Source organism: Zalophus californianus, chromosome 2 (genome assembly GCF_009762305.2).
Source record: "Zalophus californianus isolate mZalCal1 chromosome 2, mZalCal1.pri.v2, whole genome shotgun sequence".
Classification (NCBI taxonomy): Eukaryota; Metazoa; Chordata; class Mammalia; order Carnivora; family Otariidae; genus Zalophus; species Zalophus californianus.
Genome location: NC_045596.1, coordinates 177,104,075 through 177,118,543, shown reverse-complemented (window position 1 = coordinate 177,118,543; position 14,469 = coordinate 177,104,075). Strand labels below are relative to the sequence as shown.

General features: G+C 43.0%; 2 protein-coding genes across 5 annotated transcripts in view; both read right to left on the bottom strand.

Annotated features, from left to right (window-relative positions):
* Positions 1-549: 549 nt before the first annotated feature.
* LOC113924126 (putative vitellogenin receptor) lies at positions 550-11,129 on the bottom strand. 3 transcript variants are annotated; one of them, XM_027597438.2, is made up of 9 exons: positions 10,739-10,955; positions 10,361-10,561; positions 8,819-9,368; positions 8,279-8,404; positions 7,055-7,165; positions 5,501-5,737; positions 2,910-3,387; positions 1,352-1,459; positions 550-626 (listed from the first exon to the last, which is right to left on the bottom strand). In XM_027597438.2, exons 1-9 carry the CDS (start codon positions 10,949-10,951, stop codon positions 617-619), a joined length of 2,034 nt encoding a protein of 677 aa, XP_027453239.2. In that variant the 5' UTR covers positions 10,952-10,955; the 3' UTR covers positions 550-616. The 3 variants fall into 3 exon arrangements, with proteins under 3 accessions (XP_027453239.2, XP_027453238.1, XP_027453237.2); XM_027597437.1 differs by lacking the exon at positions 550-626 and adding an exon at positions 10,990-11,129 and having other exon boundaries at positions 965-1,459; positions 10,739-10,866; XM_027597436.2 differs by lacking the exon at positions 550-626 and having other exon boundaries at positions 965-1,459.
* Positions 10,943-14,469, bottom strand: part of LOC113924127 (vitellogenin receptor-like) — a 5,399-nt gene continuing 1,872 nt past the window's right edge. Inside the window, exons 4-6 of one of the 2 annotated variants that reach the window (XM_027597439.2) lie at positions 13,700-13,886; positions 12,341-12,521; positions 10,943-11,191 (exon numbers count right to left, since the gene is read on the bottom strand). In XM_027597439.2, coding sequence (XP_027453240.1) covers positions 10,969-11,191; positions 12,341-12,521; positions 13,700-13,886 — 591 coding nt within the window. In that variant the 3' untranslated portion in view covers positions 10,943-10,968. The remainder of the gene's footprint in view (positions 11,192-12,340; positions 12,522-13,699; positions 13,887-14,469) is intronic. The other variant, XM_027597441.1, reaches the window with a different exon arrangement.

Below are 14,469 nucleotides of genomic sequence, written 5' to 3'. Positions count from 1 at the left end.
CCTGCACATACGTGGACCCGTGCAGTTCAAACCTGTGTTGTTCAAGGTCAACTGTGCTTAGTTTTAGAATCAAGTGAGAGTGTAAGAAAAACAGTTTTTATAAAGTTCCAACAAAAGCGAATACTAACTTTGTAATAAAACGTATCTGTGAGGGAGTGATAAAGAACTAATACTTGAACACTGGCTACACTGCAGAAACTTGACCTTTACCTGAGAGGTAAAGATTTAAGAGAGATCATTCCCTTCTGTAAGATGAAGAAGCTGGTTCAGAGCAATTAAGTACACCTCAAAGTTAGTGACAGAGCCAAGATTCAAATCCAGAACCTCTGACTAGCAATGGGCCAGGCACGCTGGGATTCGACAGTTCCTGCAGGTGAACCCTAACCTAAATCACACAAAGCCTGTACTGAAATTGGACCCTGTCTGTGACTATTCAGTCCTCCAGCACCCCCCAACAAACCCGGATGACCTCCTCCAATTTAAAAAGCAGTTATTTTGATAAGTTACCATTTTAGCACATAGTTACAGACGTTAAAACAGTACACAGTGCAACATCTAAACAATTTTTATTGAGATGTTTCAGCTCCTTTTTTATCAGGTTAGTCACTTTGTAAAGTTAACAATTCCTGTAGGAAAAGAGACTTCAAGTTAGAGAATATACACTACGATAGTTTTCCTGGTTTGGGTTTTTAAAGATTTTATTTTTAAGTAATTTCTATACACAACATCATGGGACATGAACTCACAAACTCTAGATCAAGAGTCACATGCTCCACTGACTGAGCCAGCCAGGCACCCCTTAATATATATATATATTTTTTTTTGATTCTTATTTATTGATTTATTTTTTTTTTAAATAAGCTCTATGCCCAGTGTGGGGCTTGAACTCATGACCCTGAGATCAGGAGTCACATGCTCTACTGACTGAGCCAGTCAGATGCCCCTGAATACACACTACATTAAAACAAAGCAAAACACAGAGGTGGTCGAGTGACAGAGAGGTTAGGAGAGATCACAGGGGGACATAATTTTAGGGGTAACTCCAACTAACCCTAATAACATCCCACCCCACCATAGGACTGAGCCCCTTGTGGAAGTTCACCAAAAGCTGAATGTCTTGATTACTATTTCATGTGCATTTCACTTTGGTTTGAACTAGAGATTGAACAGAGTCTAAAGATAAACAAGTTGCTGAACATTCATTTGATACACATAATAGCATCATCCACCCATTACAAAAAGCTCTGTAAGTTAACACTGCCTACTTTCACCCAGCGCAAATTTTTCAGAAGGGGCATTCTTTAGCTGTATCTCACAATCTGTTTTCCTCAAAGACACTTCCCAGGCATACCTGCTCATCATAGGCTTCGTTGACAAAATCTCACTATTCATTAGATTCTCCTCTTCTTGACCGTTTTCTTTATGGCGGGTCGAATTTTTTGACGCTGCTGCACTATTTCTAAGAATCAAAGAAACAGAGTCAAAAAAAGTTTTCCAAAAAAAAGAAAGAAAGAAAGAAAAGAGTGTTTCCTTGAGATTGAAGCTGGGATGGGTCGATGGTTGGAAAGGGCCAGCTCAACCCCTATCAAAGGCTATTGTTATGGGAATTTTCTGTCTTTTGAATGAAATCAAATGACCTAGAATGGGTGATACTTGTGTCAATTATGATTTGTTAGTAGGCATTCACTTCCAAAATAATACATCTTCTCAACTGGGGGACTCTACTAATTGGGGTCAGGCAGCACAGAATCCAAGGACAAGTTAGTGGCGATTGGACGCAGGTGAGCTAAGAAAGCGTGTTAATGTGGTGGAAAGACCTGAGGCGACCATCAAAACCCCATGGGTAGCATTTCAGTCAGTCTTAACATTAGTAATCTATTAACCAGGGTTACCTTAGGCAAAGGTACACCATTTCTCCTTGCCTTTTTCTTCAGTCTGTGAGTGCTGGACAGAGATGTAACTTTTCAAACTTTCCTTATATTTCTTGATACATAGGCTGCTTAATGTCCCTTCTCAGCATATGCGTGGACCCTAACCAGCATGTGTAACCTAATCAGTGTCTTCAGTTACTATAACTTCTTATACTAAAGCCACTTTTGTCATCATTCCTACTCTAAGCCAGCATTTTGTTATTCTTGTTTGTTTCTTTAATCTCTCTTGCTCCCAGGCAAAACTTAATGTGTTTGCTTTAAATCTTTCCCGAGTTCATTTCCCCTCCCGCTATGGGCTGAGTTGTATCCCCTCCAAATTAGTATGTTGAAGTCCTACGCCCGAGTACCTCAGAGTGTAACCAACCGTTTTTGGAGATAGAGTCTTTAAAGAGGTATTTATGTTAAAATGAGTTCATCAGTTTGGGCCCGAATCCAATATGACTGGTGTCCTTCTAAGAGGAGATTAGGACATAGACATGTACAGAGGGAAGACCATGTGAAGGCACAGGGAGAAGTCTGCATCTATAATTCAAGGAGAAACCAATCCCACAGACACACTGATCTCAGACTTCCAGCATCCAGAACGAAGAAAATAAATCCGTTGTTTAAGAAACCCAGTCTGTGGTGTTTGTTATAGCAGCCCCGGCAAACTAACCCATCTCTGAATTTTTTTCTCCAGTCATTGGCACGAACTCTGCCTCGTTGGTAAAGAATCTCCTCACTTCATCCCTGCAATTGAGCCAGTGACTGCTGCTGGGGCAGATTTTACCTGCACGAAGGCCTCCTATCCCTTACAATGGCATTTGCCCCGGGGCTCAAAGAGGTGGCCTCTGTTGTCTCTCCGGGTCATCTGCTTCATCCCCTAAATCTTTCCTCAGAGGACAAGCTCTTAGGGGAAGAGTCATACCTCTACCCCCACTAATCCTATAAGCCTTCTTTGAAATGAACTCTCCCATGAGGACATTAAGAGCTGCTCACCTTTTTAATTTGTGCTCCCTTCTGAAACAGACAAATGCTCCCGGAGGGACTAGCACAACTGGAGAGACCATGGTTAAGCTGAGGGCGACGTAGCCAGGGGCAGGTCCATGCGCTGGCTCTTCACAGAACTCCCCGCCATATTCCATCAGACAGCGGCACTTCCTCAGCTCGCCTACCATTGTGCAGATTCCCCTACCATTACAGAAGTCCGTGCTACAGGGCAGATGTTTTGCCCTCTGTGAGTCCTTGGGCTGCACAAGCTCGCCTTTTTCCTTGGTTTCTGGGGTCTTGCTTTCTCTAGCAGGAATTGGAGGGATTAGTGTTTTTCTGACAGGATAACTCATCCCTTCTGGACCTGGATATCTAGCCTTGGTGGACTTGGTAGCTTGGAGAGGTAGGGCAGTTTTTGGAGTCAACCTTTTTCCAGCCTCTGCATTTTTAGATGTTGGTGTTGAATGGGTTTTATCTGGATAGGTACCTACAAAAACAGGTATGAGTGCGTGTATATACACATATTTGTCAGTTAAAAAGGATTTCGGAAGAACAAGAACTCTAGAAGACAACCAGATAAGTTTGAATTTATGAAATCATCAAAGCATTACCATTACCTTTTGGCCAACCATAAAACTATTAAAAACATATAAAAAAAAATCCCTGCATATCCTAAGGCACTTAAAATGTTTGGTTTGGGGACCAGTCTATCATACCACTCTATTTTTAAACGATGGTATGCCCAGTTTTAGCCATGGCAGATTCCCTCAGCTACCAAAATAGTTTCTTCTATAAAGCATAGTATGGTAGGTCTAAGTGGTAAATATCTAGAAAGATTTTTGAGATGTATGTTTATCTGTAAATATAATTTTTTTTTTTTTTTTTTAGTTCAAGTAAACTGTTGGTTTCACAAGATCTACCAGCTGCAAATCTTGGACCAGATTTGGTGGCAGTAGTGGGCGGGAGGGAGTAGGCAACAAGATGCTTCTAACCGACAATCTGAAAGTTAGGTTTGCGTGTAAGACATTGTACCCTATCCCCCATCATTGTTGGCACGAGCATCGTTCCATACGGAAATACCAAAGACCAAACTACGGAGAGGGAAGGCAGCAGTGTTACCAATAAAACCACCCGCTGCCTCTGCCTCAAGCCGGTGTTACAGGAGCATTTCTTCTCCTGGGCAGTTTGGGGTCCTTGACAGTTGGGTATATACAGAGGAAGGCAGTCTAGCTTTATATGCTCAGTACCATCCCCCCAGAAAAAGTTTAATGTACAAGTGAGCGTGAAATACTTATTGAGGAGTAGAGCCAACCCCTGGTCATCAGGATGGGAGGGCATGTGAGGGTGGGTTAGGCTTCCGGTTTAGTTCTAAAACCAGATCGGGACGGCGATCCATTCCTCACTCACTGACCTGCCTCCTAGAGTCACTGTAACATGGGGCTTTTGAGAAAACCACCCTCATTCACGAGAATCAATTCTGGGAATCAAAATCTGTTAGCTTTTCTATTTAAGATGAAGTCATTAGGGGGAACAACTCGTATTCCAACTCCTCAGCTTTGAGGAGGATGAGGATTTAAGTTGAGAAGTCGGTAAGCACTCCTCACTGTAAGATTCCTTTTCCAGTTTGTTTCCTTATTAGTTATGACAAGTCTCGGGGCTGAGCCCACGGTTTCTTCAATTCCACGGCTTACATGACTTGGCTACCCCTGGAGTGGTGTAGAATTTGAGGATAGTGACTACCACAGAATTGGATATCACAGTTGCTCAGCTGACTGGCCATGACAACACCCTTCCATGAAGGCGGTATTCGGCAGCAGCATTTCTGTAACAACCATCTACTAGCCAGCATGTAGGAAGTCACTTGACAATGGTATGTGCTAATATGGCAGCTTTATTCACACTCTCTTGTATTCCGTAACTCTTTGAGTTAGAAAGTGCTATTTCTTTTTTTTTTAAGATTTTATTTATTTATTTGACAGAGAGAGATAGCGAGAGCAAGAGGAACATAAGCAGAGGGAGTGGGAGAGGGAGAGGCAGGCTTCCCTCCGAGCAGGGAGCCCGATGTGGGACTCGATCCCAGGACCCTGGGATCGTGATCTGAGCCGAAGGCAGATGCTTAATAACTGAGCCACCCAAGGCGCCCCTAGAAAGTGCTATTTCTATATTAAAAGGGGGAACCGAGCCAAGACAGGTTAAATCATTAACCCCACCTCCTCCTCCTGGGCTATGCTCACTATGTGATCAATTTAAATGGACAGAATCAAATCTTGTTAAATAAGTGCTATTTCAGACAACATACAAACTGTTGAGCACTTTGGAGCTATCATATTGCCCATTCTAAAACTGAATCAGAGAGCTCATTAGCTTTCCAGAAGGCGTCCACGTAATCTATAGCCAATTGCCCATAGTTAGATGTTTTATGTTGTTCAGTTTAAAAATGCCAGTAATAAAAGGCAATGATTGAGAGCATAAAAGCTTCAGGAATACTATAGAACTAGATATTAAGAATTAGATTGAGATATTAAGAATTATTTCATTAAATATTCAAAGTATGTCATGTATGGTGATGAACAGTGGGCTCCCAGATAGGAATTACTCACAGCTCAGCTCATCGGATCCATCCATCCAGTCAGCATGACCATCACAAACTTGCTCCATGGAAATGCACTTCTGACCATCCTTACAGGACTGGGATGGTTCAGAGCACGGGATAGCTTCAACACATTTGCTTATGTTAGCCAAGTAGTGCCCACTGGGACATTTACAAGTCACTCCTTCAGGGTTGGGTAAACACATATGGCGGCAGCCTCCATTGTCTTTTGAGCAGCTGTTACTACCTGTGGATCGACCCCCAAAAAGACACATTGATTTAGGTGGTTTCAGAAGGGTCTTTTGCAGATGTTCTACAAATACGCTATCAGAGTTACAGGACCCAAATGTTTTTTCCAGAGTGGATAGCTTTTCAGTTTAACTCCTTTTGGTCAACCAGGTACGAAGTGATCGGTGATTCTTCTTCATGGGTAAGGATGGCTTTAGAAGGCTGGGAGTTCAGACAAGGGACCAGCTTAATAAAAATTGAGCTGAACTCTGGCCCGTCCAAGACCCCATTGTGAGCTCTCCTTTCCCCTCATACCAAGCACCCAACATCAAAACTAGAAGGGTCTTAGAAATAAAGCTCTCTTTAGATGAAAACATGAAGGCTGTGGTGTCTGTTATCCCTAAGAATCCGGGTAGTAAGTCAGCCATTTATAGCTGACCGTGGCTCTGCAAGGCTCAGATCTCAAGGTTTAACTTCTAGTAAGGTCTCATTTTGAGATATTCCAGAAACTGTGGAATAGGTATGTATACAGCACAGATAAAACCTACCACAAGAGTGGCAAGGACCCACCTTCTGCTTCTCAGAACTAAGCCACAGATGATCACCACTTGGATGACCATTAATCACACTGAAGAATTCTGAGAAGGTTCTCTCCGAAAAGCCAAGACTTCAGAAGTTTAAGCATGACTAACACTAGTTTACAAAGTTTAGCTTTCCAAAACAAAGCAATGGAGCAGCATTCACTTAAGACCAATATACTCTACATGGCGCTTAAGACCAATATACTCAACATCCATGGTAGTGGTAGATGTGGTTAACATTTGAGCTCACATTGTTTGTGTTCATCTTGACTAGGAAAAGACTGTATATTACTACTTTAACTAAGCCCATCATCACTCTACTGAAACACTGGAGAAAAACATCTGAGTACCCCCAAGTTGGTATTTCAAGGATTAGTTAACATCACAAGTAGATACAAGTGACAATAAGTAGAATAAAGACTAGTTCCACTGAAGAACTAAAAGACGATTTCAATTATACCACAGATGAATTCCATCTACAATAGAACTTAAAATTATACCAAACTCCAGCCCCAAATATTTACCACTGTTTTGTCGCCTAGAAAAGTAACAGGACTCATTACATACCAGAACTATACTATATATAACTGAATAAAGACAAGAGAGTTATGCAGATCTGTAAGAACTTGCCAGAGAAATAATTTGGTGGGAAATACAAAGCCATTTCAAGGAGATATTGCAGGAGACAGAGGATCCCCTTCACGGGGAAATTCAGCAGGCTTCAGTGTTGTTGTAATCATTGCAAAGTTGCTTACCCTGTTGACTAAGTTTACTATAAACTTTTAAATCCACAATCTTCTGGTCTATTTGGAACCACTGGTTTTCTGAAAGTTCTGCCTTGCTGTACCAAACTTTAGTGATTTGGGCTGAAACAAAAGCCAGTGAACAATCATTAAGAAAAGCAAATTTTAAATACTTTTAAGAAAAGCAAATTTTAATTTTAAGACAACTTCCTGTGCAAAGAAAATTGCTCCCTATGAAAACCGTCACCCATCGGCATAAACTCCAGTTGAATAACAAGAGTTTTACAGAAGAGACATGTGTTTTTCTAAATTTTTTTTTTCTGGGAAGAAATTTCAAGACAAAGAAAACTAGTTCTGTGCCTTCCTCCAAAATAAAGTCAAGTGTAAGTTATGTTGAGCATTCATATACATCCAGATATGCAAAGATAGATAATTAGGATATGAGACACTTAAATGTAGTCCATGCAAATGATGGGTAATGATTTTAAACATTGTTCTAGAACATATATGCAAATGGCTTTCTGCAATAAGTGTCACCAGTGGATTTTAAAACAGTTAGCAAAGGTCTCACCACATACCTAATAAATTAGCACCTCTGGGGGTAGGATCTGACAACTTGTTTTTGCAACTGTGATGTGGCCAGCCCAACTGGTCAATGGACCAGCATTTAGAAATATTAAAGAGAGAGATTTTAAATAGCACTTTCCAGTTTCACCAAATCTAGACTCCAGCCAGAAAAAAACATACTAGGACACTGTTGTTTAGGCAAATCTCTTTAAATACTAGTAATATCCTGCAAGTACAGAATATTCTGTAGTTCACCTAGTACTTTTATATGTAGTGAGTCAACTGAGACAGGTACTGCCCTCGTTTTACGGGTAAGCTGTTGTAGCTACTAACTGACAGAGCAGTTACACTACCTGGTTCCAATTCCTGGTCCAGTTCTCTCTGTACCACATCACAACGTCTAAAGCAGAGAGCTTCAGATGAAAGCCAGAAATCTCAGGCAGAACAGCATTAAGCATCTTCATAGATAAAGAATGACCAAATAAGTCAAAGTTTCCCCAAATCATAGAATCCCTGTTATACATACATGTTAGATTAGGGAAGTTGCTTAATTATTCTTCCAGAAGAAAGACCTTGCCAAAGATCAGTGCTAGGCATTAGCAGATTCGTTTTAGAGACCCAAGAGTAAATTCAGATCACAAAGACAATCAGATGTTGAATAAGACCTACCATCATCAGTTGTCATCCAGAACATCATGCCTTGGCCAAATGTAAAGAGGGTAAGGCCCTCAATTCCTCTGCGGTCTACTCTGTATCTAGAGCCATCTTGTTGAATACTCTCTATGAGTCCTCTCCCTGGAAAGAGAGGCTCAGTTAATTTCACTTAGCCTGCACAGCTCCACTCTATCCTACAGCTCTTTGCATGTCTTGCCTCCCCTCCAGGAGGACATTGTCTACCACGTGTTTTCTGAAGGACGGTTCTTCATTCACTCTACTCTAACAGTGATACACCAAAGATTTGCTCATGCACATTTGTTAAGTTCTCGATTTTATTCCTTCACAAAGGGACACCTGCATGATTCTTCAGGCTATTACATTCTACTCAGAATGGGGAATCATTGGGTTTGTTTGGAAGGTGGTGTAGAATATGTAAACTCAGACCTAAAAGCTGTTTGAAGTCATGGCTGAAGACCAGAAAGCAGAACGTCACTATTTCACTCTGGTCAAAGTCCTTCAGACTCACGGTTAGGGGGTGTTATAATTGCTTACCAGTATCAGCCCAGTAAACTCGGGTTCCCGAATCCGAAAAGGTCAGGCCCTCAGGGACCTGGGATTTCTGCCACAGCACCTTCCTCCTGCTGCCGTCCATGGAGGCACATTCAATGCTGGACCCACGCCTACCATCATCCTGGGCACCCAGGTCCACAAAGCACATGACTGCAGAGGGTGGGTGCAGCACAACAGAGGTTGGGCGGTAGAGATTTTCACTGACCAGGACAGTGGGATCCTGGCCTTTTGAGGAAGCTACATTGATGTGAGGATTCTCACTGTCAATCCAATATATGTTTCCACTCAACCAGTCCACAGCAAGGTCGATCACTGTTCCCTCCACAGATATGATTTTCCTCCAAGAGAGTTTTCCAGATTCTTTGAGACTCAGTAGCCTGATATCACCATTATCCAACTCTGAAAGGTAGAAAGCCTTTTCCTGGACTATGTAGTCCAGGGATGCAAGCTGTTTCACACTGGTAAAGGGAAGTATCCTATGTTCTGGTAAAGCTGGTTGTCCTAGTAAAGCTTCTAGATTTTTCAGATAAATCTATGGGGAAAAAAATTAGGTGGATGGCACCAGCTGAATCTAGTATAATTCATCTTGATTTTGCATTAATGTTACAATATTTAGAATGTATGAAAACCTGAATTTGTCATCTAAAAAGAGATAGCCATTATTTCTCCCCCTTCCTGGAGTACTAAGCACTTAAAAGTCCTTGAATCCACGTGGTTCAAAGATTGACTCCTTTGTTAAATGCCCTCCCCTTTATTTTGTAAATGTTTAAGCTATAATTGACATAACATTTGTCTAAGTTTAAGGTGTATAATGTGTTGTTTGGATACATTCATATATGAAAGGCCCTCCCCTTTAAATGAAACTCCACTAGTAATATCTTACTGAAACTGAAGTCAATCCTCCAACCCCAACATTTGTCATTTTAAAGTGTCCAAGTTGATAAATCCTCTATATGGTAGAAGTCAGAAGTGACTTGTTTGTTGGTATCTCCTATGACTTAAGAAAAGTTCCCTCATAAAATGTACTTCCCCCTCACCAAGCTAGAACCCAGCTGAGTTGCTTGGATTTAGAATTACTCTCTATCATCAGTGAGATGCTTGGACAACTACACTAGATGAACCCTATCTCAGATCCCTAACCTAGCTCTGGCATACTAGTTCTCAAGGAGTCTTTAGCACATAGCGCCTTTTATTTTGGTCATGATAGCGCCCAGCACACAGTAAATACTAAAATTTAAGTTGTTTTTGAAGAATATTCCGGGGGTGGGGGATGGGGAGCGCCTGGCTGGCTTGATCAGCAGAGCATGCAATTCTTGATCTTAGGGTTGTGAGTTTGAGACCGATGGGTGTAGCAATTACATTAAAAGGAGTAATTAAAAATAAAAAATAAATTAAAAAAAAAAGACTACTCCAAGGGCCAGGGGCCCTACTATGTATCACTGTGCCTGGAGAATTCTAATTATTCAGTTCTGAAACAGACCACAGCCCAGGCACAGACATGTGAGTGAGGCTACGGTACAGTACCTGCATGATAACTGTGGGCAACACGAGGAACAGAAATGCAGACTCCTCGAGCGGAACACAGGTGATGCCATCATCCGCCAGCAGGAGTCCCACTGGGCAATGACAGCTCCCCTTGGATCGCGGGCTCAGAAGGCACAAGTGAGAACAGCCAGCGTCCAGACAAGGATTAGGAGACTTGGGCTGGAGCACTTTGTGCATTATCTGCAAGAGCATAGCTGGATGTCACTATGCATTCCTGAATCCTTACAAACAGCAAATGAATAAATCTTGTTTTAATCATGATGGAAGACAGTCACTACAGTTTGTACTTGGGAAGCTCATACATGTAGCCTTTTCAGGGAGAATTAGGGGGGATATTTTGAAGAGTACACAGTAGACCTTGAGTCCATGAGGCTGTTGGGAACGCTTGAAGAGGACAGCTCTGTTCTTGCCTGTGGTCTTCTTCATGTGCTGTACTGTTCTCGTCTTCATCTCAGACCAGAAGACTTCATCTTCGAACACAGCGACTGAAAAGGGGCGCTTGATTTGCGTTAGCTGCAACATCTCGAATGGGGATGATGAGGTTTCTGGGATGAGTTTTATACAAGGCATAAGACATCACACACAGCCTAATACCAAGGAATACTTACATGAACACCAGTACCATCTAGATTAGCAGAGCCAATACAGTGAAATTTGTCATCAGACCAGAATATCTTCCAGCTCAACTGGTCGAGAGCTATGCTGGTTGGCCAGCCAAGACCTTGACTGACGAGGATTTTTCTGCTGCTACCATCCATCCCAGCTTGTTCTATTTGAGGTTCTCCTCCGATTTCAGACCAGTACATTAACCTGTGTGGATAAAAGTCAGCTTTAAAGTATTACCTGACAGACAATATCGATTCATCCCTTAAACCACTGATTTCTAGCCCAATTATTTTTTCCTCAAACTTGGTCTATTCCTTAAGTGAAATTGTGAAGTAAAAAGAGTTTCCCTTGGAATCTTATGATGCTTGTTCAGTCATCACTTGGAGATAAAATATCATGACAGTTATAAGCAGCCAAGGAATCCAGTAGTTCCTGGACCAATCTCTCCTGGGCTAGAGAACAGGCTGGTTCTATGGGAAGATGTGCACCTCGGACCTTACGGGTCGCAGTCAAGGCCATTAGATGCCACAGAAACTACTGCCAATTTTCTGAGGACCATGGTAACAGATTCCGGGTTGAAGGTATTGAAAAGGTGAGAAAAGCAGAGAGAGTGTACCCAGTCTGGGTCACCTTTCGGTCCTAAGTTTTGCTCCATCTTGTTCTTACATTTGACACACACATGGCCACCCCAACGAGGGCTTGGCTCTGACAGCTAGGAAATGTTGTCTCTAAGTTCCCGGGCTTTTCCAGAGAGAAAGGACTCTGGAGGGAAGAACCTAGATTCAACCACAACACAGTTATTTCCCCCACTACTACCAAGCACATTAGTGTAAATTAAACACAGCCCCGGGGCGCCCGGGTGGCTCAGTCAGTTAAGCATCCGACTCTTGATTTCAGCTCAGGTCATGATCCCAGGGTCCTGGGATCAAGCCAAGCGTCGGGCTCTGCACTCTGTGGGGAGCCTGCTTGAGGATTCTCTCTCTGCCCCTCCCCCTGCTTGCACTCTCTCTCTCTCTCAAATAAATAAATCTTAAAAAAAAAAATAAATCCTATCCCTAGTTCCATTCTCCTTCCTCCTGCCATTTAAAGCCATAAAAAAATATACCTCTGAATGGAGAATTATTTTCACAGAAGAAAGTACAGGTGGGCCACCAAGTGAGAACACCTATATCTCACCTCACTGAAATAAAGAACTTTTATCAGAAGCTTTTAAGATTACTATACGTATGGTTGACCCACATCACCATAAGATTTTAAAGTCAAGTCAGATAGGTTTTTTTTACTCATTCTGTGTTGAGGGAACACAACCAAAGTAGCACTAGACTTGACTGGCATTTTGACCCCCAGACTCACCCATTTAGGGGATCTAAAGCCAAAGACCGCGGTTGAGTCAAGTCATCCAGGACAATCGTGTGCTCGGATTTTCCTCTCCACACAGCGGTCAGCTGAACTGCCAAAATCCGGCCAGCTGTCCCAACCACCCAGTAGAGGTTCCTCCCAATGCAGTCAACCGCTATACAGTCTGACTTTATCCCTGAAGAGAGAGCAGAAACCAGTCACCATGTGGATCTAGGTTACATTATGGCTTTTACCAGGTTTCAGCTCATAGGCATCAGACTTGAATACCATGTTAATTCATTTTACAACTGGTATACACATCTCCATCAGAGCAATCTTTAAGTTCCTCCAAGGTTCTATTTGTAGAGGAAGATGACCATTAGAAACAACAGCCACTGGCTGACAGTTTGGAAGACTCGCGTGGTCTACTGAGGTAACAATGCAGCTTTCCATTTCTAGCCCACTAGCAGGCCTTGGTCCCTTTTAGTTAAGAAGATTTCACTGAACCAATGTTTAGAATGTTAACAGCCATTTTTCATGTTATGTGTCATTCATAAGGGCAGGATGAAGCCTGCACAGGGGACACACCCTTCACCACGGTCCCCTTCTTCTTTGTGTCCATACTTATCCACTTAATGCTTTCTGCACCGAGATCAGTCCAGAAGACTTTCTGCCCCACTAAGTCATAGTCAATAGAGACAATCATCACATTCTTGTCTACAGTTGCCAGAATGCCTTCCTTCAAGCTCCTCAAGCCATAGAGGAGGAGGTTGAACTGAAGCGCCACCAGCAAGATTGGTTCAGTACCTGCCAGATAAGAACTGTGTTCAGCATGTGGCCTTACGGAGCCTGAATGTTGGACTCAGCCCTGGCTAAGGAATAAGAGAATAAAGTAGTCTTGGCCTTCTCGCTGCCAGGACTGGGACACCAGCTGGCTGGTGGTTCTCCCCTCGATGTGATGCTTGTGCTAATACCCACAGTTTAAAGATACTTAGAATAAAGGCATGAGTAGCACAAACTGGAAAAAAAAATTTCTAACTAAGTATGTAAGCGTAGGTGGGCTGGAAAGAAGGGCTTATCGAGACTTCTGACATTTAGTCTCACTTGAGGTAAGGCTGACCTGTGGCTACAGGGGCCAGAGTCGTGGTTCTGTCATCATGCTGGCTTATCTGTCGACACCTTCAGATCTAATTCCATCTGAACTGCTGCCTTTAAAAAGGGGATCTGGAGAATGTGCCAGGCTTGCGCGGCAGACAGAAAGCAGGCGGGAGCATTTAAGACTTGAGAAAGAAGGTTTACATTTGTATTCCTGGGAGATTCAGGACTTCGAAGGTCCTGACCCAGGTCTTAGGAGACATCCCGGTTCCAGCGTACCTGTTGCTTTACAGGTGTGGCCATCGGGCTCCAGCGAGTAGCCAGGGTGACACGTGCAGCTGTAGGAGCCCTGGGTGTTGACACAGGTCTGACTGCAAGGCTGACTGCCCGGCTTCCCGCACTCGTCCACATCTTTGCAGACCTGGCCATTGCTCCCCAGCTCGAAGCCCCGCTCACAAGCACATACCTGAATGGGTTTCAAAAACATTAAGACTTCCTGAAGACACGGAGACATAACCTTGATGAAAAGGCCTGACCTTGCTATTAAAAGCACATGGCGATGAGCTTGATTTCAGCAGCTCAAAACAAAAAAAGTTCTTAGAACCAATTTCACTTAAAATCCCGTCATTCCGTCAGTCTTGTCAACGCTGACGCACACCTCACACCCTGGCCACCACCGTGGGTCCTGAGTTAAGGAAGGGATCCAAGTTCAGCCCAGGACACCTAGAACCCCAGCAGATTCAGTATGAGGCAGGGAGACTGAACTGAACGGGCTGCCCGCCAACGGAGAGGTTACCGTGATCAGACGTCAGAACACTGTTTCCTTCTACTTGCCCATCAGAGTTAAGTTCACGATGTTCAGCCAGCTAATAATGCTAGACCAGAACATGGGGCAGTCCTCGATTTAAGGGCAGGTCACATTCCAAATACACACACGGAAGAGACGTCCACAAAAACATGTGGCTTAGTCCCAAGTGTCGCCTGGAGCTCACAGCAGCAGGGTTTCTGGAGGCTAGGTGGTAAAACTCCAGGAGACACGACACAGGGAA